This window comes from Lynx canadensis, chromosome D1 (genome assembly GCF_007474595.2).
Source record: "Lynx canadensis isolate LIC74 chromosome D1, mLynCan4.pri.v2, whole genome shotgun sequence".
NCBI classification, from domain to species: Eukaryota; Metazoa; Chordata; class Mammalia; order Carnivora; family Felidae; genus Lynx; species Lynx canadensis.
This window is the reverse complement of record NC_044312.2, coordinates 102634754-102660908: the sequence shown is the minus strand read 5'-3', so window position 1 is coordinate 102660908 and position 26155 is coordinate 102634754. Positions and strand designations below refer to the sequence as shown.

Below are 26155 nucleotides of genomic sequence, written 5' to 3'. Positions count from 1 at the left end.
AGAGTGGTGCGTGCGTGCGTGTGTGCGCGTGTGTGTGTTGAGGGGGGTGTGGGTAGGGGTGCAGGAAAGCTGTGCAGTATGTGTGAAGCTTTTGTTCTTATGGGAGGCAAGGGGTATACCAGATTTTGAGGTCGAGAGGAACTTCCATCCGCGAAGGGGGCAAATCAGAAGATAAACGAGGACCCGCTAGGAAAATAGAGCTTGCAGTCGTCCTCACCGCGGCTCTACCTCCGAACTGATACACGTGGAGCGGCCACGTTGGTACGTTCTCAGGTGTTTGCCACAGGAAGCCTCTCCAGTCCGCCAACGGTTCCCTTCTGTCTCGCCGTGACTCTATGGTGCTGCAATCAGTGCCGGCCGCCGGGCCCCAGTGGTTCTTCCCCAGGCAGCCTCTCTAGGCAGCCGTCTCGGTTGCATTTTGCCTGAGTGTTCCTAGCAGCCTAGTTGCGTCAGTTTCTCCGGGGTCTGAGCCTGGGGCAGGCCCCTTATTTGCAAGACTCATAAATAATTGGGTACCGGGGCTGCGCCTATTTGCATACGGCCCGGTGCTGACGGCCCGGTGCTTTCTGCCCGGGCTTCCCACTCCCGGTTTCCACCGGCTCATGGATATTCATGAGGCGCTCTGGGGGCGTGGGCCTGGGCGGAGCTAGGGGCGGGGCCCCGCCGGGGCTCGCTCTGGCTTGGTCCCGCGGTGACGGCGGCAGCGGCGGCGGCGGCGGCGGCGGCGGCGGCGGGGACTGGCGTCGGGGCGCCGAGCCCGAGCCGAGCGGAGCCGGATCCCGGGGGAGCGCGTGAGTGCGCGGGGGCGGGCAGGAGGGCGAAGGAGGGGGCGGGGTCCGGGATAGGGGCGGGGGAGAGGCATGGAAGGAGTGGGCGCTTTCCTGCCGGGACCTCGGGTTTGAGGTAAAGCGGGGGGGGTCATCAGGAAAGTTTGCAGGGGCCGGGGGTGCAGGGGAAGCGGGGGTCGCTGGGGAGCTGGCGCGTGTGCGCGGGGGCGGAGGGTGCACGGTCTGGAGCTCGTGCTGCCCGAGCTAGAAGAAAGGGGGGAGGGGGCGAGGGCTTGAGGCGGGGCCGGGGGCGGGCGGAGCTGCTGGGGGGACCCCCGCCTCTCCCTCCCCGGGCCTGTGCTCGCCCCCTCTCCCGGCTCCCTCGGCACGCCCCCAGCCACCCCATTCCGCCCCCACCCGGTCCGCGTCCCCAGTCCCTCGTCTGTTCGCCGGCTGCTTCATATCCAGCGCACAGGTCCTCCGCTTCTGCCGCCGCCCCCTCCTCCTCCTCCTCCTCCACCCGCTTCCCTTCCTCTTCGGCTGCCGGCGTCCCCTCTGTGTCCAGAGCTCCCCACTGGGCCCCTCCAGACGGCCCCTCGCCCCGGGCTGTTCCGTCTTTTCGTTGGCCCTCCCTCCTCCAGCAGTTTACGTGCTGTCCCTGTCGACCTCTCTGTCCCGGATCCGGCCGGAGATCCCAGGGTCTTTAGAGGAGACCCCGCTTGCGCCGATGGCTGTCTGGGCCCTTGTCATCCGGCTGGAGCTGACCAGCCTCTCTCTCTAGCCCCTCTGGCGGCCTTTGCTCCCGGGGGTCAGCTAGTCTCCCCTGACTGCTGGGGGCGGGAGTGCTCAGTGCCGCTGTGATTCTTCAGCTTTTGGCTATGGCCTTGGTCACCTGGGTTTCCTGGCCGGGGCCTCTGAGCTTCTCTGGCCCTCGCATTTGGGGAAGCCGAGGGCCCCACTTCATTGCTGCAGCCCCTCATACTGTAGAGGTGCCCATCAGGGCCCCAGGTAAAAGGGTTTTACATTTCTTTGTCAGTTTGCCCCTATTTCTAACCACCCACACCATGTCCCTTGTAATAGTGTTCAAGGACAAGGAAACAATCTTGTGTTTTTTTAATTTTTTTTCCTTGCCGTGTGCCCCTCCCCCATGCACATTGGGACTGGCTCTGCACGGTTCTCATCCACCCCTGGTGTGCAACCCTCCCTTGTAGTTGGCTGACCGAGGATGGACGGTACTGGGTTTCTCTTTACGCTCTTCGTGTTCTCTCCTGTCTTAGAAACAAGCCGGGGCAGGGTCACATGTGAGGGGTGGGTGAATTGTGCAAAGGCTGGGCCACAGAGGTCCCTTCTTGGTATCTGGCGCTGCCTTCCCAGGCCAGCTGGAGTGGGTGCTGAGGAAGGCAGTGCCCCTTGCAGGTGGGAGAGTGTTGGGTGGTCCTCAGGGCTATGTGCATACCAGGTGATAGGAAACCTCTTCCTTCCTTTGGAATGAGAGCCCGGTGGTGGTGGCGGTGGGTTCTTGTGGGTGGGATGGTGCTCCAGGAGTCAGAATGGGAACTGAGGAGGTAGTGGAGTGTCTGAGGAGCAGGTGACCAGACTGGGGCCCTTGGGAGTGAAAGAATGGTCTGGAATGCTGGCAGCTTGTGGCCTGGGGAAAGGAGGAGGTACTTACCAAGGATCTTCCCTCCTTGGTGATACCCAATGGAATCATGCTAATAGTGGCCGACCTTTATTGGATACTTTTTCCGGGTTAGGCATTGTGCTAAGTTTGCATGTACCTTCTCACCTGGGCCTCCCACCTGTCTCGTTAACTCCTGTTTTTACAGAGGGAAACAGGCTTAGAGAAGTAAGCAGTGTGCCCCAGGTCACACAGCTGGAGAGTGGTAGACCCACCCAGCGTCTGAATCCTGGTATATCAGACCCCCAAGCTCCTGCTACCGGCTTAGAGGAAGGGCATCATTTGGTCCCTGCCATAGGGCTGTGTCTCTTGGTTTAAAAATTCTTCTTCTGTCCCCCTTAATACCCCTCAGGCCAACCCTGGGCTGGTGAGTGATGCCCAATATCCCCTTTTCATCTGCCTTGGTTATCCCGCCCTGACTGCCCAGAGGGGAACCCCAGGGAGTTTCTCCCCCAAGCCACCCCACCCCCCGGATGTTCTCAAGTCCTGTCCCATTCTCCCAGCCCAGGCCTGGGCCGGCTCCTCCTTCCTCTTGGCGAGGCTCTGGAAATCCAGTGGGAGGCCATTGCTATGGCAACAGGACTAGGCCCTGGCTTTACCTCATCAAATTCCAAGCTGAAGCCAAAGCGATTGAGAAATTAAAGAAAAAAAAATGTATTCCAGATGTTTACTTTTTATTCCTTATTTTTCCGTGTTTGGATGAGACAGCTCCGAGGCAGGCGGGCGGGCGTGGGGCAGGGATGTGGAAGGAGGAGGGGAAAGAGGGGGGAGAGGGAACCACTCCCAGCTGCAGGAGGGGGGGGCAGGGTGAGCGGGAAGGGGGGAGGCAGGCGGTGGGGCGGAGCCCCAGGTTGGGGAGGAGCGGGTTTTTCCCGTCTCCCATGAGGTGATTCACGGAGAGACCTCAGACTTCGCGGCCCTCTTGCTCCGGCCCTGAGTGGATACCTCAGGCAGGGCTGCCGGACCCAAGGGGTGCCTTGGCAACGGTAAGTGGGGTGTCTTGGAGAGCTTGCCAGAGGGAGCAGTGGGTGGGTCCCTGAAGCTCCAGGACTCCGGGGTTAGGAGACCGGAGTTGAGAGAGCCGTCTGGGACGAGTGGAGGATACGGCTGCCGGGGACCTCCCTTGACCTCCCCCAGCCCCCTCTGAAGTTCCCGCTTCCGGTCCCACACTCTGCCCCTGCTGGAAGGACGCTTCCCTCAGCCGAGCCTGCTGCCAGCTCGCAGCCCCTGTGCCTTCTCAGTCTCTTGCTCTCATTTCCTGGGTCTCCGGCCACCCCGCTCACACCCCTCGGCTCCCCAATTCTCACGCAGGTTCTGCCGCATGTGATGAAAGTGTCGGCTCTCCGGGAAGGTGCAGCCATGGCTTCCCCACCGCCCCGGGAAATGCAGGAGGAGCCGGTGTCTGCTGGCTCGGAGCCAGGTACCCATGGGTGCTGGGCGGAGCAGGGTGGCCCGGAGGAGGGTGGGGGCGCAGCAGCGGAACCCCTGCTCTGTCTTGGAGGGGGCGGGGGAGCGAGAGTGGGAGGCACACTGAGGCTACGCAGGATGAGTTTGCGAGGTTGTTCGCTCCCGTCGAGCCCTTTCAGACCAGGTTTGAGAACCTAGGTCCCCAGCAGATGAGAGCAGACTGCCCTTCGAGGTGTGGTGCGGGTTAAACCATGTGTTCTGCAGAGGAGGAAACTGAGGCCTAGAGGAGAAATGGTGTGCACCTAGGGGGGTTTGAACCCAGACCTCCTGGCACTGTGTCTAGACTCCTTTCTTGGGCTGGGTCCAATGAGTGGGTGATACAGGATTCTATTAGCAGGGCCATGGCCATGAGTAATTCCAAGTCTTTTATTTGGCAGTGGAATGCCTCATGTAGAAGGTAGGTTTCTGGTCTTGTTTTTTTCCTGTAGCAGGTTTACTTCTGTTTGGCTTAGGTCAATAGTAAGTTTCATTCCTGATCACACACCGGATGACAGTGGGAAGGTGGCCTGGGCGTGTACTCTGGGAGGGGGGTGGAGTAGGGAGCCAGAGTGGAGAAGCTGAGCTAGGTTTACTATGGGTGGTGGAGCAGTACAGTGTCATGTAAGAGGAAGGGACAGGACTGGGGACATGGTGGCCTGACTGCTTGATGTGGGCAGGCAGGCATCCATTTATTGGCTCTTTTGTTCATTCATTAGTGTGTTCGTTTGATAAGAACATTTGCTAGGGTGCAAAGGGGGCTATAAGGAGCAATTACATGCCAGCTGGGCCCTTAAGTAGCTTTAGCTTGTAAGGGAGATTGAGTAATGTTTTTGAAATTTGGAGATGGGAGAAGGTGCTTCTGAGATGTGTATGGATGATCAAGGAAGGCTTCATGGAAGAGGTGACATTTGCCCTATACCTAGAAGGATGTGAACTTTCGGAGTTTGTACAGGGTGGGAGATGAAGTTCTGCTTCCTGGATGTTCTGACAGACCCCCAACCAATCCTTTCCTTTCGGTAGGTGACCCTCGGGCCAAACCCCCCGTCAAGCCCAAACCTCGGGCCCTGCCTGCCAAGCCAGCCCTGCCTGCCAAGCCCAGCCTGCTGGTGCCTGTTGGGCCTCGGCCCCCCCGGGGCCCCCTGGCTGAGCTGCCTTCTGCCCGGAAGATGAACATGCTCGCAGGACCCCAGCCCTATGGTGGCAGCAAGCGTCCCCTTCCCTTTGCACCAAGGCCTACGCCTGAGACCTCTACTGGAGGAGAAGCCACTCGAGAGACTGGGAAAGAGGAGACCGGGAAAGAAGAGATGCCACCTTTGACACCCCCAGCTCGATGTGCTGCCCCAGGAGGCGTGCGGAAGGCCCCTGCCCCCTTCCGTCCGGCCTCAGAGCGCTTTGCAGCCACCACAGTGGAAGAGATCCTGGCCAAGATGGAGCAGCCTCGGAAGGAGGTCCCTGCCAGCCCTGATCGCCTCTGGGGCTCCCGCCTCGCCTTTAACCATGATGGCAGCTCAAGATATGGCCCCCGGACGTATGGTGTGGCCACCGGTCCCAGGGATGAGGACAGCGGGACCCTCTCCAGGGGATGCTCCCAGGAGGTGCCAGCCAAGTCTCCCAGCGAGTGCCAGGAAGAGCAGAGCAAGACCCCTGAGGAGAGGTGAGCGGAGGGAGGCATCCTGGAGGACAAGGGGGTGGCTTTATCTGGGACTGTGACCTTCACGGTTAGGTTAGTTTGGGGTCAGTGTGCTATGAGTGCAGGCGGACCCTGGTCTAAGTCACAAAACACTCCCCTGGTAGATGGTGTCAGTGCTGCTGTGTTCTTTTACAGAGCTGATGTATGTTAACGGTGGAATTCAAATGTACTGTATGGAAGTTTATTTTTAGTTCTTTTTATCCGGAGAGTTGAGTTTGCCTCATGTGATTGACCGCCATGCTATTTGATGGAGAGAATATTAGTCGTGTTTTAGAGATGCAGAAACTGAGGTTCTAAACGACTTCCCGTGGTTCCTCAGCAAATAAGGGACAGAGCTAGGATTTGAATTCAGGTCTATTTGATTCCAAAGCTTGTTCTCTTTAGTGCTACCTCCTACTGAGGTTGGGACAGCGTGCAGGTGCTGGTGTGTGTTGCGGGGGGTGGGGGGTGGGGCGGCGAGGATAGGATCAGCAGGGTGCAGTCTGCCCACAAGGAGGAGTCTGATAGAACAGCTATGACACGAGCACACCTCGATGCCAGGCCGGCCAGCATCCGTGCACAGAGGTCACGGCCAGGTTGGAGACTGTGGGACGTGCTACAGTTGTCTGGGGTTGGTGCCAGTGTAAAGGAGGGCTGGCCAGGAGGTGCCCCTGGGAGTGGTGGGCACAGGCTCCCCTCCCCTTCCTACTGCTGTGAAGGGCAGGGCTCCTGTGGTCTGGGCTGAGTCCCAAGCTGAAGGCCCCTGCCCTACCCTGCCCCCCAGCCTGGCCCCATTCTCACCTGAACTTGCCTGGAGGGGCCCTAGTTCATCCTTCTTCGTCCCAGGCGTCCAGGAGGTCACACGCTGCCCAGGCCCGTCTGCTCTCAGACTTCCTCCCCGTCCTTGCTCTAAGCAGAACTCAAGAGGAGCAACTTCAACTTTGGAAAATCACTCTTCCCCCTCTTCCTCCCCCTGCAATCCTTCAAGAAGTATTGGCAGGGCAGCCGGGACCAGCTGCACTCTTCCTGGCTGGAGGAGAACGTTAACCCCTTATGGGCTAGGGGAAGGAGGAGTTAGCTTTTTGGGAACCACCGAGGGGCCTGGGCACGCAGGGTGCTTCTCCTAGAGGAGTGGGTGGGGGGGCATTTAACCCTTGATGTGCAGGTAGGGAATGGGCACTGTCTCCTGGGGCACTTTCTCTCTGGAAACGACACTGTTTCTCTGTCCTCAGTGATTCCAGGTGGGGCTCAGTAGTAGGTGCCTGGGGGGTTTGACTTTGGGGGCTATTGAAGTCACTTCGGCAGACTCTCCATCCAGTCTCCCCCTGGTCATCAGTGGCAGACTGCTCTATTCTCTGCCTCCATTTCTTGTTCCCTCACAGGAATGCCCCTTTGGACCTGGCCTTCAACGGGGACCTGGCTCAGCCAGCCAGCTTGGACCCACCTGCCGATGTGAGTTAGCCTCCTGTTATGAATCAGAATCGTAGTATTTTAGAGCTGGAGGGGTCATCTCTGAGATCATTTGTGTGACCTCCTTGTGGTGTAGATGGGGAAACTGAGGCCTGTGGAGGAGGTGGCTTGCCCCACCCAGGTCTGGCCCCAAGACTCTGATTTCTTGACTCCCAGGTCACTGTTTTCAGTCCTCGAGGTGGTTAAGTGTGGTTCAAGCTGTGAAACTACTCGTTACAAGCAGTAATTATAATATTTATAACAACCAGCCCTGATCAGGTATCTGCGGCGTGTTGGGCACGTCCCAGGAATGGTGACTAACTTAGTCCTTATGAGAACTCTGGCTGCTGGGCCCTCCTGGTCCCGTGTGAGGTGTGGGGACGCCACGGCTCACCCAGGTTTGGCACCCAGGGGCTGACGCAGGATCTGAAGTGCCTGATTCCAGTGTTCTCCCTGGTTGGGCTGTCTTCTTGGGGTTCAGATGAGGACAGTGGGACCCTCTCTAGGGGATGGTCCCAGGAGGGGCCAGCAATGTCTCCCAACGAGTGCCAGGAAGAGTAGAGCAAGACCCCTGAGGAGAGGTGAGTGGCTGGAGGCAGCCTGGAGGACAAGGGGGCAGAAGCAGGTGTTCCCTATTTCTTCCCCACTGCTCCCCACAGCGTGCTCAGAGGATGGTCAGCCTGCTCTCCCCCAAGTAACTGAAACCCCTTCTAGCTCACAGAGCCCTTCTGGCCAAGGGCTGTCCTGTCTCCCCATCGATGGAGACCCGACCACATTCCCTCGTCCATCTGACAGATACTCACTGAGCACTTACCGTGAGTCGAGTGCCGGGGACACAGCAGAGAACAAAGCGCACGGCCTCCTGCTCCCAGGGAGCTCACCCGGTGCAGGGAGGCAGACACAAGCACAGGCATCCCTTGAGCCCGCAGACTGCAGTGTGTCACAAGTGCGGGAGTCCCGTCGAGGCAGGGAGCTCTGGGCCCAAGGCAGTGAGAGAGGCCTTGCTGTGAAGGTGAGGGAGTGAGCTGCATGGGCGTTTGGGGAACAGCGTTTTGGGCAGAAAGAACTAAGTACAGGAGACTTAGTACCTTCCTGGCAAGGAAGCCAGGATGCCTGGATTGCAGTGAGAGAGGAGGAGTTGCCTGCCAGCGAGGTCTGACAGCTGGTGGGTCGGGTGCAGGGTTGGATGGTGTGGAGCCTCACAGGCCACTGGAAGCACTTGGCCTTGAGTGAGGGGAAGAAGCCACTGAGGGGTTTGGAGGAGACCAGCGACCTGGTGTTGGCCTGGTCGCGAAGCGTCATCTTGGTTGCAAGGAGCCAAGAGTGGCAGCGGGGACCAGTGGGGGCATAAGCCTGGTGGCTGGACCCTGGAGGTCGACTCTGGATAGGGTTTAAAGGTGAGGCGGGCGGGCAGGGTTTGCAGGTGGCTTGATAGGAGAGCGAGCCAGTGCAGAGTCACAGATGACAGCAGGGCCTTTGGCCTGTGCAGTGGAAGGGTGGCGAGGTTACCATTCATTCAGGTGGGCACCTGGAAGGGTGAAGCAGGATCGGGGGGATATGAGGAGTTTGTTTCTAGATTTGCTGAGTTTGAGATGTCTCTTTGATGCCCCAGTGGAAATATTGAGGACACAGCTGGACGGTTGTCAGCATACAACATGGCAGTTAAGACGGGCAGGTCACCAGGGGGATTAAGGTCACCAGAGGAGCCGGGGAGGCACAGGAGGGCAGGGGGCCCAGGCCCCATGTGTAGCAGGGGAGACCAGGAGGAGATTGGGGAGGTTGGGGTGCTAGAGGCCACACAGAGCTAGCAGCCACCTTTGGGGCTTGAGGAGGGCATGACCCACGGTCAGATGCTGCTATCAGGTCAAGGCAGGTGAGCCCTGGGAATGGGATTCAGCTACAGGGAGGTCATTGGTGACCTTGACGGTAGCATTAGCTGGCCGGGTGAAGGGAGAAGCCTGTCTGGAGGGGGTTCAGGAGAGAACGAGACAAGAGGAACTCCATGGATAGAGAGTGAATGTAGGCAACACATTCAAGAAACCTGGTGGTAAGCTTTAGAGAGAGGTGAGGTCAAGAGTGTTTTTTTTTTTTGTTTTTTTTTTTTTAAGACAGAAGACATAAGAGCAGTTTGTGTGCTGGTGGAAATGAGCCAGTAGAGAAGGAAAAATCAATGATGCAGGGGAGAGAGAGAGAGCTCTGAGCCAGGACCGCTCACAAGCATAGGAGGGGAGCATGGTGCTTGGGCTCACACGCAGGCAGTAGGGTGTGAGGGCTGGTGGCTGATGGGGGCGGCAGGTGGTGTTGGGGTTTGAGAACACCAGACGCAGAAGCATCCCCTGGGAATGTGGGCATGTGAGGGGAAGTGTTAGGGGACGGCCGGGTACTTGGAGCCCGTTTGAGGTCCTGGAGGTTTGAGAGCTGATCAGGCGGTAGGGAGATCGGGCATCTGGCTTGTTTCCTGTCTTGCAGCCACGTCCAGCCCCAGGTACAGCTGCGGGGAGGTGGAGAGCTGGGTGGAAACGTTGCATGGAGGTTGGTGGGGGGAATTGTGGAAAGAAGCGACTTAAACACCACCAAGAAGTGAGGGCAGGAGGGGAACAGGGACCATGAGAAGGAGGAGGGTTAGTAGGCTGTGCTTCCTGGAGGCAGAGGCGTTTGAAGGATCAGCGAGGTGGAAAGAGGTAGCGGGACCCATAGGAGGTGGGAGTGGGGAGCGGACACTTGGAGTGGAGATTATAGAGGGGCTGCAGTTACCAGTGAGGACAAGGAGTAGAGTATGACCTGGGAGAGGTGGCTCACAAAGTGACCATGCAAGAAGGGGTCAAGGAACGGAGAACCAGGATGCTGGAGGGCTCTGTAGGGGCTCAGACAGGAGGGGTGGTGGGTGGTGTAGTTTAGGGCGTGCGGTTGAACACTGGAGTTGTGTGGAGAGGAGGGAGGATGGGGGCAAAGGAAAGGGACTTGAGAAGCAAGTGGGACCTTCTCTCTCCCAGACCCAGTGGGCGATGATGCGGGAGAAACCGCCCCGTTGGAGGGGGTGGCAGGGGAAGCGTGACCCCTGGGGAGCAAGGCTTCCTTCAGTGTCTGGGGACAGGCCAAGGGTTGCAGTGGGATGCCAGGATGCCAGGCGCTCTGCCCCTTCCTCCTCTCCCAGACCCCTATCCCATAGCGTCTATTTTTTTCTGTAAGTCCTATCCCGAGAGGCCCTGTGCACAGATCTTATTTAATCCTCACCTAACTTTGAGATGGATGTTGTTGCCGTTAGCCCCAGTGTACAGATGGGAAAGCCGAGGCTCGGAGATACCACCTCACCACCATATGGGAGGGCATACGGCTCATAGGAGACAGTGCCGATGACTCCAAGCCATGTGCTTTCATGTCCCTTGGTGCCTTTTGCCTGGATCCCGAGGCAGGACCTGCCTGCTTCCTTGGGTAGCGCTGGGATGTGTGGATACACAGAACGGGGTGGGGAGCGCCACAGCGCCCCCTGTAGCTGCTCCTGTGGGTGGTCTGGCTCCACCCTGGGCTTACAGACCTGCCCAGATGGCAGATTCCCCATTTTCCTTCTCTGTTTGTCAAGCCGGGCTTCTTGACCTATGCACCACAGATTCTTACATCCTTAGGTGAGCTCTGGGAGTTGGGGGGGGGGGGGGGGGGAAGATCTGAACCACTGGAGATGCTGTGAGTGAGGCTGTGTGCATTTTCTGGGGAGAGGGCCTGGGGGGTGGGGTCTGCAGACCCTAAGAAGCATAAGATGCCCCAAAATAATTCTCGGGGCTTCCCTTAGCTGCCCTGAGAGGCCGCCTTCTGAATTCCTGTTTCCTCCTCTGGTCTGTGGAGTTGAGAGTGTGAGGAAGCAGCCGACCTGGGGTCTCTGTGGGAGGGGAGTAATGGCTCTTGACCTTTCTCTTGCAGGTCTCCAAGCCCTGGGGCCCCTCGAGTCCAGGCTCCGCCTCAGAGAATGGAGGCTCCGCCAGCCCAAGCCTCCCCACTGAAGTCTCAGGCCTAGCCCCAGAGTCTCCCCGACTTCACTCACCTGCTGAGGGGTCTCCCAGACATCACTCACTTGATGAGAGCTCTCCCCGCCACTCTCAGCTTCCAGAAGCCCAGAGTCCTGCAGTTTCTGGGCCCTCTCCCTGCCCCCCTGTGACCCCAGCAGCCCCAACTGTAGCCCTTCCCGATGAGGGTCAGAGCTCCGACTGCGCCCCGAGCTTAGGGCTCCCTGCTGAGGAAGCCCCAGAGGCCCCTGCAGCTGGCAGCCCGGACCTTGAGAAGGTCTCAGGGCACCACAGCCTGGTGCAGCCCCCGGCTACCTCTGCCCAGCCCCTGACTGAGGGGGGTGAGTTGTCGGATCTTCCTCGGACGTTTCCATCTGGGGATGTGGCAGCCAAGGGTGACATAGATCTCCGTCCCATCAGCCTGGCTCAGCGCCGATTTTCTGAGGGTGTGCTCCGGCCGCCTGGCCAAGACCAGGAGAAGCTAGGGGGCTCGCTGGCTGCCCTGCCCCAAACCCAGGGGAGCCAGTCTGCCTTGGATCGTCCCTTTGGGAGTGGGACAGAGTCCAACTGGAGCTTGTCACAGTCCTTTGAATGGACCTTCCCCACTCGGCCTTCAGGTCTTGGGGTGTGGCGGCTGGACTCCCCACCTCCCTCCCCCATCACCGAAGCCACCGAGGCCGCCGAGGCTGCTGAGGCTGGTGACTGGGCTGCATCCAGCAGAGAGAAAGGAGTGTCCCAGCAGGGGCGAGAGACCCAGTCGGCTCCAGAGGGGCCAGGAATTCCTGGTTCCTGGGTGCAGGTGGATGATCCAGGCATCTCCCCAGCCCAGAAGGGTGATGGCGAGAGTCAACCTCAGTCCCCAGTTGTTCCTCTCAAGCCCTTACCGACACCAGGGGACCCACCTGGAGTGGCCTTGCTGCAGGCAGAGGAGAGATATGAGGAGCGGGAGCCCGTGGCTGGACAGGAGTCCCTGCTCCCTCTGGCCACCAGGGAGGCTGCTCTGCCCATCCTGGAGCCGGTCCTGGGGCAGCAGCAGCCAGCACCCCCCGACCAGCCCTGCGTCCTCTTTGCTGGCACCCCTGACCCCCAGCAGGCGTTGCCTGCTGAGGAGGAGGCCATGACCTTGGCCCAGGCTGAGGCCACCCAACCCAGGACAGAAGCTCAAGATCCCTGTAGTGCGTCCCCCGAGCCTGCAGGCCCTGAAAGCAGCTCCCGCTGGCTGGATGACCTCCTGGCCTCGCCACCACCTAGTGCCGGCAGTGCAAGGCGGGGAGCCGGGTCTGAGCTGAAGGACACGCAGGCCCCAAGTGCCTGCTCCGAGGTGAGGACAGGGCCGCAGGGAGGGTGGGGGCCTCAGGGGATGGAAGCCAGGGCTTCGGTGTCCAGAGCCCAGGATGCCGCCGTGAGCAAGGCACCTGTGGATGTGCTCCTCGTGGCTGGACAGTCTGGCAGAGCTGACAGAGCAGAGGGTATGGGATTGATGCTTCAGCTTTAGAGTGAGTTCGTATCCAAGTCGCGCTTCCGCCGGCTGAGTCGTCTTGCTAACCCTAACCTCTAAGCTGCAGAAACCTTTCACCATAAGAACATTTGCCTCTTAGGGTGGTACCGTAGGGAATATGAAGCGTGCTGAGCGCAGTGCTTGACATATACTGAGCGTTCAAAGTGCCTCCTTACAAACGGTATCAAGGAAGGCAACGCAGTGCAGCTGTTTAGAGCTTGGGCTCCGGAACCAGACTGCCTGCGTTCTCTGCGGTTGGCCCAGATGTGACCTTGAACAAGTTACTTTCCTGTGCCTTGGATTCTGCCTCTGTAAAATGGGGGTAAAAATGATGAACTCTCCCTCACGGTGTGATGGCAAAGATTAAATAAGTTGTAATACCTGCAAAGTACTAAGAATAGCACCTGGCTCATCAAGAGTGTTTACTGAGTGTTGGCTTTATGACCGTTGTTACCCTTGAGCTCAAGACTTGCCTTGCAGATAGGAAGCTCGGGGCCCAGAGAGGGCAGAGCCTTGTGCAGGGTTGCCCAGCAAGTTGGTGGCTGGGCCTTGATCAGAGCGCCAGCTCCCTGGCCAGTGCCCTTTCTCCTACCGGGCTGCCTCTGAATTTAAGGGCTGGGGTCCAGGTGGCTTTTGAAACGTAGTTTTCGAGGCCAGCCTGGGCTGGTAGGGGCGGGGCTAGAAGGAAGGAGGAGCCGGGAGGCCTCTGGGGGCAGGGGGTGGAGGGGTAGAGAAGGAGGAGCAGGAAGGAGTTAAGACCGGGCTGGCTCCTGGTAGGTGTGTCTGTCCAGCGCTGGGTGACTCAACTGGCTTCTGGGCGGGGCTGCCAGAGCTGCAGCTGCCGTGGAGGGAGCCGGGCCAGGGCAAGCGGGAGCCAGAGTCGTTGGACAGGTCCAGGCGAGGGGAGCGGCCCAGTCCCGTCCCTGCACTCGGCTCAGCCGCACCCAGCAGCCCGGGGCGGGCTGGGGGCAGGGGCCATGGCCCGGCTCGGGGACCAGGAGCCCAGCGTGTCTGTCTTGGAGAGGCTTTTAGCCAACGCGGCGCTGCGGGACGAGGCGGGCCGGCTCCGCAGCCCTGAGCCCAGGGCTGACCCGCCTGGAGGAGTGAGTCAGGGAGTATGGGGTTGGGGGGGGGGGTGGTGCAGGGGGCCCTGGGCCGGCTTTTTCCGCCTGTGGCAGCTCCTGTCCCTCCTGTCTCCTCCAGGGACAAGGCGAGGGCTGTGAGGTCTTCCTGGGAGGAGCCAGGCAGAAGGGCGCTTTCCTTAGGGAAGAAGGGCCTGGGAACTTACAGGGGCGAGTAGGGGCAGGGGCAGGGTCAGACTCTCCACCTGGAAAGCAGGTTGTGGAGGGGCTTTGAGTCTTGACCACCCCTCATGGAAACGTCACTCCTTCCACACCCCTGTGAAGACCACTCTGCTGGCAGCCTTTCTCTTGGCGCTTGGCCAAGTGTTACCCAAGGGCCTGTAAACATGACCATGGGATCATTGATTGAGTGTCCATATTGAGTGCCCCTTGCATGCCAGCCACTGTGCTGAGATTTGGCTTAAAATGATCTTGCTTAATTCTCCCAAACCACCCCAGGCAGTAGGAATTCTTCCCATTTAAGGGTGAGGACCCTGGGGCCCAGAGTAGTTAAGTGATTCGGTCAAGGTCACACAGCTGGGATCTAGACCCAGGGTTTCTCTTGCTAACGTGGGGCTCTCTGGACTAGGCAATGCTGATTCTCATTCTGGACTCCCACCCTGATTGACTCTAAGCATTGTTTCTTTGTGTCTCTCTCTTTTCCTGATTCCTAGGGACTCCTTGGCTGGGCCCAGAAAGATCTGCAGAGTGAATTTGGAATTACAGCAGACCCCTCTCCCAGCAGTTTTAGTCCTTCCCGCTGGTCTCAAGACACTTCTCAGGACTATGGCCTTGGTGGTGCAAGCCCTAGAGGGGACGCAGGCCTTGGAGAGGGGGACTGGACCAGCAAGCGTGGGCAAGGAGCTGGGGAAGCGAGTTCCAGGGATTGGGCCAGCAGGTGTGGCATCGGCCAGGAGGAGATCGAGGCTTCCAGCCAGGATGGGAGTGGAGTGTCTGCCCCAGGGGGGCCCGGGGCCCAGGACTGGGTGATTGGAAAGCCACCCCAGCTTGGCACTCAGCAGAGCCAGGAGGCAGATGTTCAGGACTGGGAGTTCAGGAAGAGGGATTCCCAGGGCACCTACTCCAGCCGGGATGCAGAACTCCAAGACCAGGAGTTTGGGAAGAGAGATTCGCTGGGTACTTACTGCAGTCGGGATGTAAGCCTTCAAGACTGGGAATTTGGGAAGAGAGATTCACTGGGTGCTTATGCCAGCCGGGATATAGACGAGCAGAACCAGAAATTGGGGAAGAAGGACCACCTGGCAGACGGGCAGGACGAGGAGTTTGGGAAGAGAGATTCTGCAGAGCAGCCAGATCAGGATTTCGGGAAGAGCGCCTGGATGAGGGACTATAGTGGCCGCGGCAGCTCCACAGCCCCTGGCCCCCAGGACAGAGGCTTCGGAATGAGAGCCCTGAGCGCTGGCTTCAGCCCTGAGGAAGCCCAACAGCAGGATGAGGAGTTTGAAAAGAAGGTTCCGAGTGGCAGAGACGGCCCGGGCCAGACCAGCAGGGATGCAAGCCCGCCCGAAGAGAGAGAATCAGGGGGCCTGTTCAGCCCCGGCACCCCTCAGTCCCAGGACGGGCCACTGGGACAGAGAGACCAGGGCAGCTGGCACGGTGGCGGGGCTGGCCAGGATGCTGGAGGGCTGCAGGGGGCGCAGCAGGCAGGGGGCCAGAGCCCGAGCGATGCTGGCCGGAATGACAGGGAGGTGGGCCTGCGAAGCTGGGCGGGCGACTTCAGCCTTGGTGTTGTACCCCAGCCGGAGGCTACCTTCAGCCCGGGGCAGCGAGACTGGCGAGGCGACTTCTGCGTGGAGGCTGCCGAGAGGGGCCATCAGTTTGGCATCATCGGTGACGATCGGGCAGGAGGTGTTGGCCTGAGCCCTTCTGGCCAGATGGCAGGTGGCCCCTTTGTGCCTCCAGAGAAGACCCCGACCGGGCCTGTGGACTGGACCGACCAGCTGGGCCTCAGGAACTTGGAGGTGTCCAGCTGTGTGGTTTCCGGGGGCTCAAGTGAGGCCAGGGAGGAAGCCGTGGGACACATGGGCTGGTCAGATGAGCTAGGCCTGAGAGACGTGGACCTGGCCAGCCGTTTGGAGGCTGGGGGATCCGAGGAGCCCAGGGGCATTGGGGTCGGGGAGAAGGACTGGACCTCCGATGTCAGCCTGAGGAGCAGGGATCTGGCTGGTGTCGGGGATGTAGGGGGCCCCAGCCAGGCCAGAGAGAGTGGCGTGGGGCAGACCGACTGGTCAGGTGTGGAGGCCGGAGAGTTCCTTAAATCCAGGGAGCGTGGGGTGGGACAGGCAGACTGGACCCCCGACCTTGGGCTGAGGAGCATGGCCCCGGGGGCAGGCTGCAGCCCCAGAGAGCTTGGGGCGGGCCAGGTAGACTGGGGCAGCAGTCTGGGCCTGAAGAATTTGGAGGTGCCATGTGACCTAGAGTCTGGAGGTTCTCGGGACTCACGGGGGTGCGGAGTGGGCCGGATGGACTGGACCCAGGACTTGGGACTCCGGAACGCGGAGCTCTCGGGGGCCCCAAGTGAAGCCAGGGAGCACGGGGTAGGAGAAGTCAGCCAGTGCCTAGAGCTGGGGCTGAGGGACAATGGTGTCTCGTCCCTGGGCCTGGAGGCCCGAGAGCTGGGACCTGGCGGGACCAGTGGGCCAGAGACCCAGGGTGAAGACCACTCCCCCCTTTCCCTGGAGAGCTGCCCTGAAGAACCCGGGATGGAGATGGGAGAAACCCCTGGCTTTGGAACCAGGTAAGGGAGCCCCATCCCTGTGTGGGAGGGAAGGTGCAGCCGCTGTATGAAACCCTGCAAGTGTTTTTGAGGAGGGAAGAAACCGCTTTCCCCTGAGGACATTTAGGGTTTGGAAAATGGAGATGGTTTGGACTGTGAAGTTTTAAATTTTTTAAGAATTGAAATGTGACATACCTACAGGTGAGTTCTCTCTCTCTCTCTCTCTTTTTTTTTTTTTTTTTTGATGATGATTGTGATGTCTGAGGTGGTGTTCATTTGCTGCCCATGCTTTAGGCTTCCTCGGTGCTTCGTATTGCGACTATCCTGGAAGACAGGGGGTGTGTCTTGTCTTCTGGTGCCCAGGTTGTGCACAGCACCTATTCCCCAGGCCTCTTGGCCCAAAGCCGCGGGTTTTCCCAGGCCGGGGGATATGGATGCTTTCATGGGTGTCAGAAGGAGGATTCTGCGTGTCCCCGTGGCCTGGGCCACTGCAGGGCAGGACTGGAGTGCACAGTGGCGCTTGTTTCTTGCAGAGATTAGGGGCATCTTGCCTGCCCTGTCTTAAGGCCCAGAAGAGCAGACAATTTAAGAACCTGAAGGTCGTAGGGACCTGGCTCCTGACCCCATGATCTTGGCCTCCATGCATGGAGTTCCTGAAAGGGAGCTTTCCAGAGGAACAGACTGGTAGTTGTTGACCAGCCAGCTGCAGTCTGTCTCAGGGATTTTTACGTTCTGAAACCAGTGGAGGTGATTTCACCCCTAGAAAGGGTACTAAAAAGCCATCGCGACTATTTCCTTAACATTTCTGTTTATTGAGATTTGGTTTTATTCTCTTGACCGAGTAGAAAGTTCTACATTTCGGAAGAAGCTGGATCTTCTCACTGGGCAGTCGGGTGGGGGCTGTGTTGTAAGTGGAAGGGGCTGATGGTAGTGGAGGGGACAGGGAAGGGTCCAGAGGGAATCATGGGGTGTGGACAGGTTTAGAGAGGCATTGTGGCTAAGGAGAGAGAGAGAGAAAGGTGGGCAGAGCATGGGTTGGTGATGAAGGCTGCAGGAAGGGGTAGGTGCACAGGGTGGGGAGTGTGGAGGCCCCTGGGATCCAGGATGAGTTCCTGGACGTCTCTGAACCTGGCTTTCGAAGGTTAGCTTCGGGAAACCTTACCATTCCTACGCCCTGTGGTTGCTCCTGGTTTCTCTTCCCGAGACTCCACTCTACAGGGCTTAATGTCAACTGCACATCTTACCTCGTTGACCTTCACAGCTGCCCTAAGACGGGGAAAGGGATTTTTATCATCTCCAACTGGGTTTGACCTGCTTACGGCTGGCCGCACAGCAGGGCTTCCTTCTGATTTGCACATTGTAAATGCTGTCAGGTGTGGTTATGTTCAAGACTCTCAGATTACCAAGGAGCAGGACCCACAGCCCTCCACCTTTCCCCTCCGGTTGGGTGGCTGTTGAGAAGGGGAAAGCGGGAATATCTGGGTTGGGGAAGAGGAAGGTAGGAGCTGAGGAGGAAGGGAGTCCTTAACACTCAGGTAGCCTAGCCTCTATCACACCTTTAAGATGCTCTGGTTTTCTGTCTGTGTTGCATGTTTGGGGAATGCTGTGCACTCTGTGGCCATGTCGGCGACCTCGAGTGTTTGTGTATGGGCACGTGGTAGCACATGAAAACACAGCCACAAGGAAACCTGTTCGCCTTTCTCTAGTGCAAGGTTTCCCAAGCTTATTTGACTAATATCCAAAGAACTTGTGTTCCGGGCATCTGACTTAGGGAAATTCTCCACCCTGGAAAATTGCTCTTGGAAGGCAATTTTGGAGGTTCCCCTGGGAAGTCCTTGAGGACAGTTCCGAGTAGTCTGGGTTTGGCACCATGTGCCAGGCTTGGGTACTGATTGTGCCACCGCCTCTGTGACCTTGGACACGTTCCTTCTCTTCCTCAGGGCCTCCCATTTCTTGTCTGTACGTTGGGAGTACTTTTCTCCGCAGACTCTCAGGGTTAAGAGTTGAAGACACATGTAAAGTGATAGAAACCTGCCTGACATGTGGGTGAACACTGAAAAAAAAAATGCTTGCTACTTGTAATTGTATCTGATGTGCAAATTTGGATTGTAAATTTGAGCTGTCCGTAAAGTGAGGCCCTTGGGGACATTTTTGTCATCGTCTCTGTGCGGGGAAAAGGTACCCCTGATGGCAGGTGGTCCTGTCCAGCACAGCTGTGACAAGACCAGCATGGGGGTGAGAGGTCATGGGGAGCTCCCAGGCCTCTCCTCTGTGTGTAGGGCCACCGTTTCCTGGTGGGAGTGGCTCTCTTAGGTCCCCCAGGAGCTCATGCACTGTCCTCTCTTCTCTGTGGCCTCCTGGTCATCTGCTCTCCCTCCCTGGGGCCCCAAGTGGTACAGAGACCTCTTTGTCATTTTGGGGTCTTCATAGAATCTGAGATGATCCTGAGAGATCATTGAGGCCAGCCCCCTCATTTCATGGGTGGGGAAACTGAGGCCCAGGGAGGCAGCATGACACGTACAAGGTTCACAGCTGGTGATTATGGCCCCTTGTATTCCCTCGGGCCCCAGCCTTGTCGTCCTCTCTGGGCACTTTTCCTGTCTCTCGCGGGTCCAAGCCAGCTGCTGCCCATTTAGACACATCATTCTAGCTCCAGGCTTAAGCCTCCCTCATTTTGGGCCTTAGAGCCTTGAATACTGGGAAGCTGATTTTTTTTTTTTAATTTTTATTTTTATTATTTTTTAAATAAATTTCCTAATGTTTTATTTATTTTTGAGAGAGAGACAGAGCAAGAGGGGGAGGGACAGAGAGAGAGAGGGAGACACAGAATCCAAAATGGGCTCTAGGCTCTGAGCTGTCAGCACAGAGCCTGATGTGGGGCTGGAACCTGTGAACCAAGAGATCATGACCTGAGCCGAAGTCAGAGACTTAACTGACCTCGCTCCCCACGCGCTCCCTGGGAAGCTGATTTTGTGCACGTCTACCACATGCCATCCCGTGGGTTTGCACCTGGAGCATCAGTCAGGAGACCCTAAGTCCAGATGGGGTGAGGGTTATAGATGGTGCAAAATGAGATAAGTCCTCAGACCAGGAGCCTGTGTTGAGAAGGATGATTATCGTAAAAATTCGTCAAAATTGAGCACACATTTCCAATATACTGCCTGCAGACCCAGTGAAGTATAGCTATGTTTTTTTTTTAAGTTTATTTATTTTGAGAGGTGGGGGGTGGGGGTGGGGTGGAAAGAGAGTAGGAGCTGGGGAGGGGCAGAGGGAGAGGGAGAGAGAGAATCCCAAGCAGGCTCTGTGCTATCAGGGCAGAGCCCTACTCAGGGCTCGAATTCGTGAACCGAGAGATCATGACTTGAGCCAGGATGGAGAGTCGGATGCTTAATGGACTGAGCCCCCCCCCCCCCCCGCCAGGTGTCCCTGTGTAGCTACTTTTAATCTCCCCATTTTGCAGATGAAGACGCCGAGGCTCAGAGTGGACAGGTAACCGCGGGCGTAGTGGGGGATGAGCCCGGATCTGTGCCAGTGTAAGCGCTCAGCACAGGCTCCTGACCGCTCTCCCCTGATTCCCTGCCAGGGAGGAGCTGAGGTTATAGGTGTTCCGGGTGCTCAGAGGCAGGTAAAGCTTCTCCTGAGATGGGGGTTTACACAGGGATGAGGCATACCACATTCCCCAGTGCTCTTCCCACCCTCCCCTCCTTGTGGCCACCCCCAGAACCCACTGAGCTCATCCCCTGCCCTCTGCCCACGGGACTTAGGGCCAGATCTTGCTCTGGATGTGGATCTTTCCATCCACCCATCCGCTGTTTCACATCCCCTTCACTCAGGGCCTGCCCTCAGCCTTGTCTCGGCCTCACCCCAGGGAGAGGCTCTGGGCAGGGCCTCCTCAGGCTGGGTGGGGTGCCGCCGCTGCCCCCTCCCTTCCAGCCTCCCTGATTCGGAGCTGCAGGGTGAGCTGGCTTTGGCCCCCGTCCAGGGCTGCTCCGTTCTGCCACCACCCCCGCCTCCTCCCTCCTGCCCAGACCGCTTTAATTTCCATCTGTCAGCAGCTTGTGGAAAGACAGACTGACACACGTTCTCTCTCCTGCCCTCCCCTCTTCCGGCTGGCTTCTGACTCACCTGCCCCACTCCCCTCCCCTTGGGGAACTCTCCGAGGCCTGGCTTCCAGGCACTGCCCCTGCCAGCCTTTCCCACGCCCGCCCCCCGCCCTGTGTGTGTGTGGTGTCAGTGTGTGTGTGTGTGTGTGTGTGTGTGTGTGTGTGTGTGTGTATGTTGGGGTGTGGCTTGGCTGTGCTTATGGGGGCTGGGCCCTAGATGTACCTTGAGGGAGGGGCGTTGTGTGCGTGGGGTGTGTCCATATTTTAGGGGGTGGCGGCTGGCCCACACACCAGCTCCTCGAGTCGGTGAGCGTGTGTGATGTGCCCGTGTGTTGGTGCTGCTGTGTTTTGAAGGAGCGGCAGGCGGAAGATGCACAGGCCGAGTTGAGAGGCAAGGTGGCCCAGCCTCTTCATCACTGGGCAAACATCTGCCTTGTCCTGCTCCTCCTGGCCAGGCCCGGGCCCACGAGGGGCCCTTCTTGTCCTCTAGTTGGTCACAGACCTGGTGGGAGCTTGGGGGACTCACAGGGCTGAAGAAGGGTCGAGGCGTGGGGGAGGGGAGCGAGCCAGCTTCAGAAGAGGAACTGCAGGGATACGGAGTGGAGAGGCAGTGGGGGAGCTCTCCGGGCAGAGGAACGGCTTGTCCACGCACACACACAGTGGTCCAGGAAGGCCCGGCGTGTTCTGGGAGTCCCTGGCTGTTCCTTGAGACTGGGGCACAGGAAGGGAGCAAGTGGGGGCTGAGGGCTGAAGATGTTGCACAGCCAGACCAGCCAGTGCCTGGCTCATCCCAGGGAGAGTTGGCTGCCCAGGCAGGTGCCCCCAGGAGCAGCACGTTGACAGCATGAACAGTAGCTGCGGCAGCAGTAACGACGGCTGGCTTTGTTTTTTTTTTTTTTTTAATTTTTTTTTTCAACGTTTATTTATTTTTGGGACAGAGAGAGACAGAGCATGAATGGGCGAGGGGCAGAGAGAGAGGGAGACACAGAATCGGAAACAGGCTCCAGGCTCTGAGCCATCAGCCCAGAGCCCGACGCGGGGCTCGAACTCACGGACCGCGAGATTGTGACCTGGCTGAAGTCGGACGCTTAACCGACTGCGCCACCCAGGCGCCCCTCGGCTGGCTTTGTTTGATGGGTGCACGCTGGGTGCCAGGTGCTGCACTTTGTGCTGTGGTTCCCATTTCACGCCCCAGCGACTACAGAGGTAGAGGACCCCGAGACTTTTGTGGGTGGAGGGACTCATCTGAAATCTCAGTGGGGCACCTGGGTGGCTCATTCGGGCTTCGGCTCGTGAACTTTGGCTTGTGTTCCTGGGTTCGGGCCCCGCGTCGGGCTCTGTGCTGACGGCTCAGAGCCTGGAGCCTGCTTCGGATCCTGTGTCTCCCTCTCTCTCTGCCCCTCCCCTGCACATGCTCTGATTCTTTCCGACTCTCAAAAAATAAAATGGTGAAAAGAAAGAAAGAAAGAAAACCTTAGTAAGTGGCAGACCCGGGATTTGAACCTGCCAGGCTGCCCAGCTTGTCCCCTCTGTGCTGTGCTGTACAAGGCTCTGACCGTGTCCTTCTGGGAGGAGGCTGGGAAAGCGTGGAAAGGAGGGAGAAAGAGAGGTGCGGGTAGGGGGCACAGATACTGTGAAGTGAGCTTTGGGGGAGAGAGGTGTGACCTCATGGGTGACCTTGTCCTCTGGTCTGTCTCCTTTGCAGTCCTGGCAGGTGCCCGGCCCGCTCCCCACCCTCTGGCTCCCAGGGCCTGCTGGAGGGGATGCTGACTGCCAGCAGCTCCAGGGCAGCAGCCCGTAGGGAGTCGGCAGCCTCGGGCCCCAGGGGCCCGTTGGAGGAGGAAGGAGCCACAGCAGGTGTTGACCAAGGGGAGCCCCTGGAGCCTGGTGGGGACCCTCTGCCCTCCTGGAGGCCGCAGCCTGACGGTGAAGCCAGCCAGACAGAAGAGGTGGACGGCACCTGGAGCCCTTCAGGGGTCGGGCAGGGCGAGCAGGGCCCGACGCGGCCCCCTCGGCGGCCCCCCCCAGGCCCTCCTCCCCGTTCTCCCAGTCAGGACTTCTCCTTCATTGAGGTCAGTGTAGGCTGAGCCCAGGGCAGTGGTTGGGCTGTTGGGGGGCAGGTGGGTGATGCAGCCGGAGCCTCGTCCCTGGAGCCTGAGCCGTGCAGAGCCCTGAGCGCTGTCAGCCTGGGAGGCAGGAAGGGGGCAGCAGGTGAATCAAGTGAACAGGGGCTCTAGGCCGCTGCGGGGGGAGCAGCTCATAGGCAGCTGTTGCTGAGGTGTCTTGGGGACGGGACAGCGGTGCCAGTGGTGTTGCCCTTGTCCCGAGCAGGACACCGAGGTCCTGGACAGCGCCATGTACCGGAGCCGTGCCAACCTGGGGCGCAAGCGTGGGCACCGGGCCCCGGCCATCCGGCCTGGGGGCACCCTGGGCCTGTCAGAGGCGGCAGACTCGGAGGCACGCCTGTTCCAGGACTCCACGGGTAGGTCCCTGTCTTGTTTCCTGATGCCCGTGTCGCCGTCCGGGAGCCGTGCGAGGGAGGGGTGTTGTGGGCTTGTTGTCTGTGCTGAGTCCCCCCTCTGGGCCCTCGCAGAGCCACGAGCTTCTCGGGTGCCATCTTCAGACGAGGAGGTGGCAGAGGAGCCACAGAACCGCCGGACACGGATGTCCTTGGGCACCAAGGGGCTGAAAGTCAACCTCTTTCCTGGCCTGAGTCCGTCAGCCCTGAAGGTACCATCTGATCATTCAGCCGGCACGTCCAGCCAGCTAGCCACCTTGCGTCCAGCCTGTCTTCTGTCTTCATCTGTCTTCATCCGTCCGTCCATCCCTCCCCTGGCCCCTTCTTCCTGTTCCTCCTGCCATCCTCCTCTCCCTGCTGGCCCCTGTGCTGCGGGCTGAGTGTGGTGGAAGGAAGCACAGGGCATTCGTGTTCCAGAACTTCCCGGGGTGTGGGAGACACAAGCCTTGGCCCTGATTAGCTCTGGTGAAGGGAGAGGGAGAGGGAGACGTGTGACTGGGGAGGCACAGATAAGGGGCTGGGCCTGTTCAGAGACAGAGGAGTTACTTCATGTGGCCACACTGTGTGGGATGAGAGGGTATGTTGGGGAAGGCCTCACATAAGTATTTGAGCTTTAAGGCATGTATAGGAGCTGGTTGTGGAGGGTGGGGTGATGGGGAGGTGTTCTAGGCAGAGGGAACAGAATGAGCAAAGGCACAGGGGTGAGAAGTCACCACTGGCTTTGTCCAGCCCGGTGAGTCTGAATTGAGTATAGCAGTATCTTCTTGAGGACCTACTCGGCGCAAGGCACAGCTCCCTTCTTGGAAACTTGTCTTTAAACGATTTCCCATCGATCTGGGTGAAAGCAGTGCAGAGGGGTCCATGCCCGTTTCTGGGGACTGCGTCCGCTTGGGAGCAGGCCTTGTCCTCCATGAATCCCCCTGCTTGTTCCTCTGATGTCTCTGCATTCGGGCTCATCTCATAGGCCAAGCTGCGCCCCCGGAACCGCTCAGCTGAAGAGGGGGAGCCTGCGGAGAGCAAGCCGAGCCAGAAGGAGTCCGCAGTGCAGCGATCCAAGTCCTGCAAGGTCCCAGGGCTGGGGAAGCCCCTTGCGTTACCTCCCAAGCCAGAGAAATCCTCAGGGTAGGTGACCTCGACTGGCCTCACTGGGTTGGCTTGAAAAGGGAAACCCCGCTTTATGGAAGAGGAAAGCTGAGGCTCTAGAAGGGGTCGATAAGCCCTAAATTCACTGTTAAGTTGGCACGAGAGTTCCGGTTCCTCGGTGAGGCCTCAGCCCACCTCTTCCGGAGGATTGCTCTCCCTACCACTCCTCCCTCTGCTCACCTTTCCTGAGGTTTGCCTGTGACCTTTGCCCTGTACCATCTAGGTCCGAAGGATCATCGCCCAACTGGTTACAAGCCCTGAAGCTGAAGAAGAAGAAGGTCTGAGAAGTCCTCGAGGTGAGGGCGGGTTCCTAGGCTTGGGGCCTGTGTGGGACCTGGGGGTGAGTAGGGCTTGCCCTGAATGGCTCAGGAGGCCCTGTACCTTGTTCTAGGGCTTTCTCTGTGAGGCTGGCAGCAGGCAGCTGGAGCCAAGCTCCAGGACCTGGTGGGCCTCTTGGCTTCCCCTAGATCTTGCCCACAGAGCAGCGTGTTGTCTGGCCTGGGAGGGACTGGGAGGAGGGCGCCCATCCTGCCTTCCTCCCTGGGCCCAAGGACAGTCTTTCCTCCTCCCAGCGGCTGGCCTGAGTGGGGTCAGCCAGCCCTTCTGGTCTGGGACTCCTGGGGGCACTCACCAGGCTCAAAGTCCCCAGCTGGGACCCTCCTCACAACTGGGCCTATTGGCTGGGAGAGCCAGGATGGATGCGGGGAGAGGAAGCCAAGGCTGAAGAGGCCCCTCTGCCCGCCACTTGCGTCCCTCCCGCTCTGATCTCTCCCCCCTCCCCCTTTGCAGGTCCTTCCCATCTGGCAGTCTCAGGCAGTGCCCATTCCTGTGGGGTCCCCGGCGAGGAGATGACTGGAGCCCCACCATGCCCCAGGCTGCAGCCTCTGTCCCCCTCCACCTCTGAGGAGCGTCTGGGGAGGCACATTTATGCACTTTGTATCCCCTTCCTGACACCACCCCCCCTCCCCAACTGACCAGATTCAGGCATTAGTGGTTGAAGGTTTTGGTCCCCCCTTCCCGCCTTGCTCTCTTCACACCTCCCTCTCTGCTTCCTCCTCCAGCCTCCCTTGGGTTTTCTTTTGATACCAATTTATAGCATTTTTTATAAAAGCCTTTGATTTTTGTAATGGGCAGAGCCCTGCCCCAGCCCCACCCCAGGTCTCCCTCCGTCCTGCCAGGTGCCCCCCAGAGACCAATAACATTTTGCCACTTGAAACAATAAAGTTTTTTGGGAATTGGTGCTGCCCAGGTTGTGGTGTGTGGTTATGGTGCCCTGTCCCCCATCCAAGGCCATAGTTGGGAAGTTCTGGTCCCGGCCCTGTACCGGGAGCTCACCATGATACTGGTGCTTGCTTCCCTTGGCTCGTAGGCTCAGTGTCCCTGAGGAGGGCGGGTTGCTTTCAATAGGCTGACTGCTGATTCAGGCAACCCCCAAATCTCAGTAACTCAACCCTCAAAGGGTTCTTTTCCATTCATGGCACAGTCTGGGGTGGGCTGGTGGTCGGGGGGCCACCATAGTCATTTAGAGCCCAGGCTTCTTCGCTGTTGTGGCTCAGCTATCTATAGGGGCTCGGTGTTCCCTGAGGCACACAGTGGAGCGGGGAGGGTCTTGTGGGAGACCCTTCCCACAGGACCACAGGACCAATGGCCAGAATTCAGCTCACGGCCTCCGCTAACTGCAGGGGATACTGGGAAGTGTAGTTCAGCTGTGTGGCCAGAGAGGACTGGACGTTGGTGAAGATTCGGCCTTCTTGCCAGGGCTTTGACTTCTGTGATCCCTAAGGGCCCTTTCAGGCCATGCATTCTGGAATGTCCACTGGGCCCTGGCCACCGGCATCCTACTGTCCCTCGGCCTAGTTCTCTGTCATCCTGGGTTCCCCAGACTTGCCAGCCTCTTTCTCTTTGGCTTGGTGAGAGGAGAGGCTTGCCTTGATGGGGCCTGGACTGAGTCACTGAGGTCAGAGCTACACCTGAATTTAGAAATCATCCCACTCACCGCCTTAGTTTTTTATTTTATTTTATTTTAAG

At 58.8% G+C, this 26155-nt stretch overlaps 1 protein-coding gene across 3 annotated transcripts; it reads left to right on the top strand.

Moving 5' to 3' along the window:
• The first annotated feature begins 714 nt into the window (after positions 1-714).
• On the top strand, positions 715-25367 carry TNKS1BP1 (tankyrase 1 binding protein 1). Of its 3 annotated transcripts, none has more exons than XM_030332256.1 (12): positions 715-791; positions 3757-3865; positions 4912-5545; positions 6943-7012; positions 10925-12328; positions 14301-16384; positions 22172-22538; positions 22798-22948; positions 23060-23196; positions 23949-24106; positions 24351-24423; positions 24917-25367. In XM_030332256.1, exons 2-11 carry the CDS (start codon positions 3772-3774, stop codon positions 24409-24411), a joined length of 5160 nt encoding a protein of 1719 aa, XP_030188116.1. In that variant the 5' UTR covers positions 715-791; positions 3757-3771; the 3' UTR covers positions 24412-24423; positions 24917-25367. The 3 variants fall into 3 exon arrangements, with proteins under 3 accessions (XP_030188116.1, XP_030188118.1, XP_030188117.1); XM_030332258.1 differs by lacking the exon at positions 715-791 and adding an exon at positions 854-903; XM_030332257.1 differs by lacking the exon at positions 715-791 and adding an exon at positions 3305-3431.
• Positions 25368-26155: the final 788 nt, after the last annotated feature.

Coding starts and splice junctions, on each gene's coding strand:
- TNKS1BP1 (XM_030332256.1), top strand. CDS start 3,772: ATGAAAGTGTCGGCTCTCCGGGAAGGTGCAGCCATGGCTTCCCCACCG. Junction 3,866..4,911: donor GTCTGCTGGCTCGGAGCCAG/GTACCCATGGGT, acceptor TCCTTTCGGTAG/GTGACCCTCGGGCCAAACCC. Junction 22,949..23,059: donor CCTGTTCCAGGACTCCACGG/GTAGGTCCCTGT, acceptor GGGCCCTCGCAG/AGCCACGAGCTTCTCGGGTG.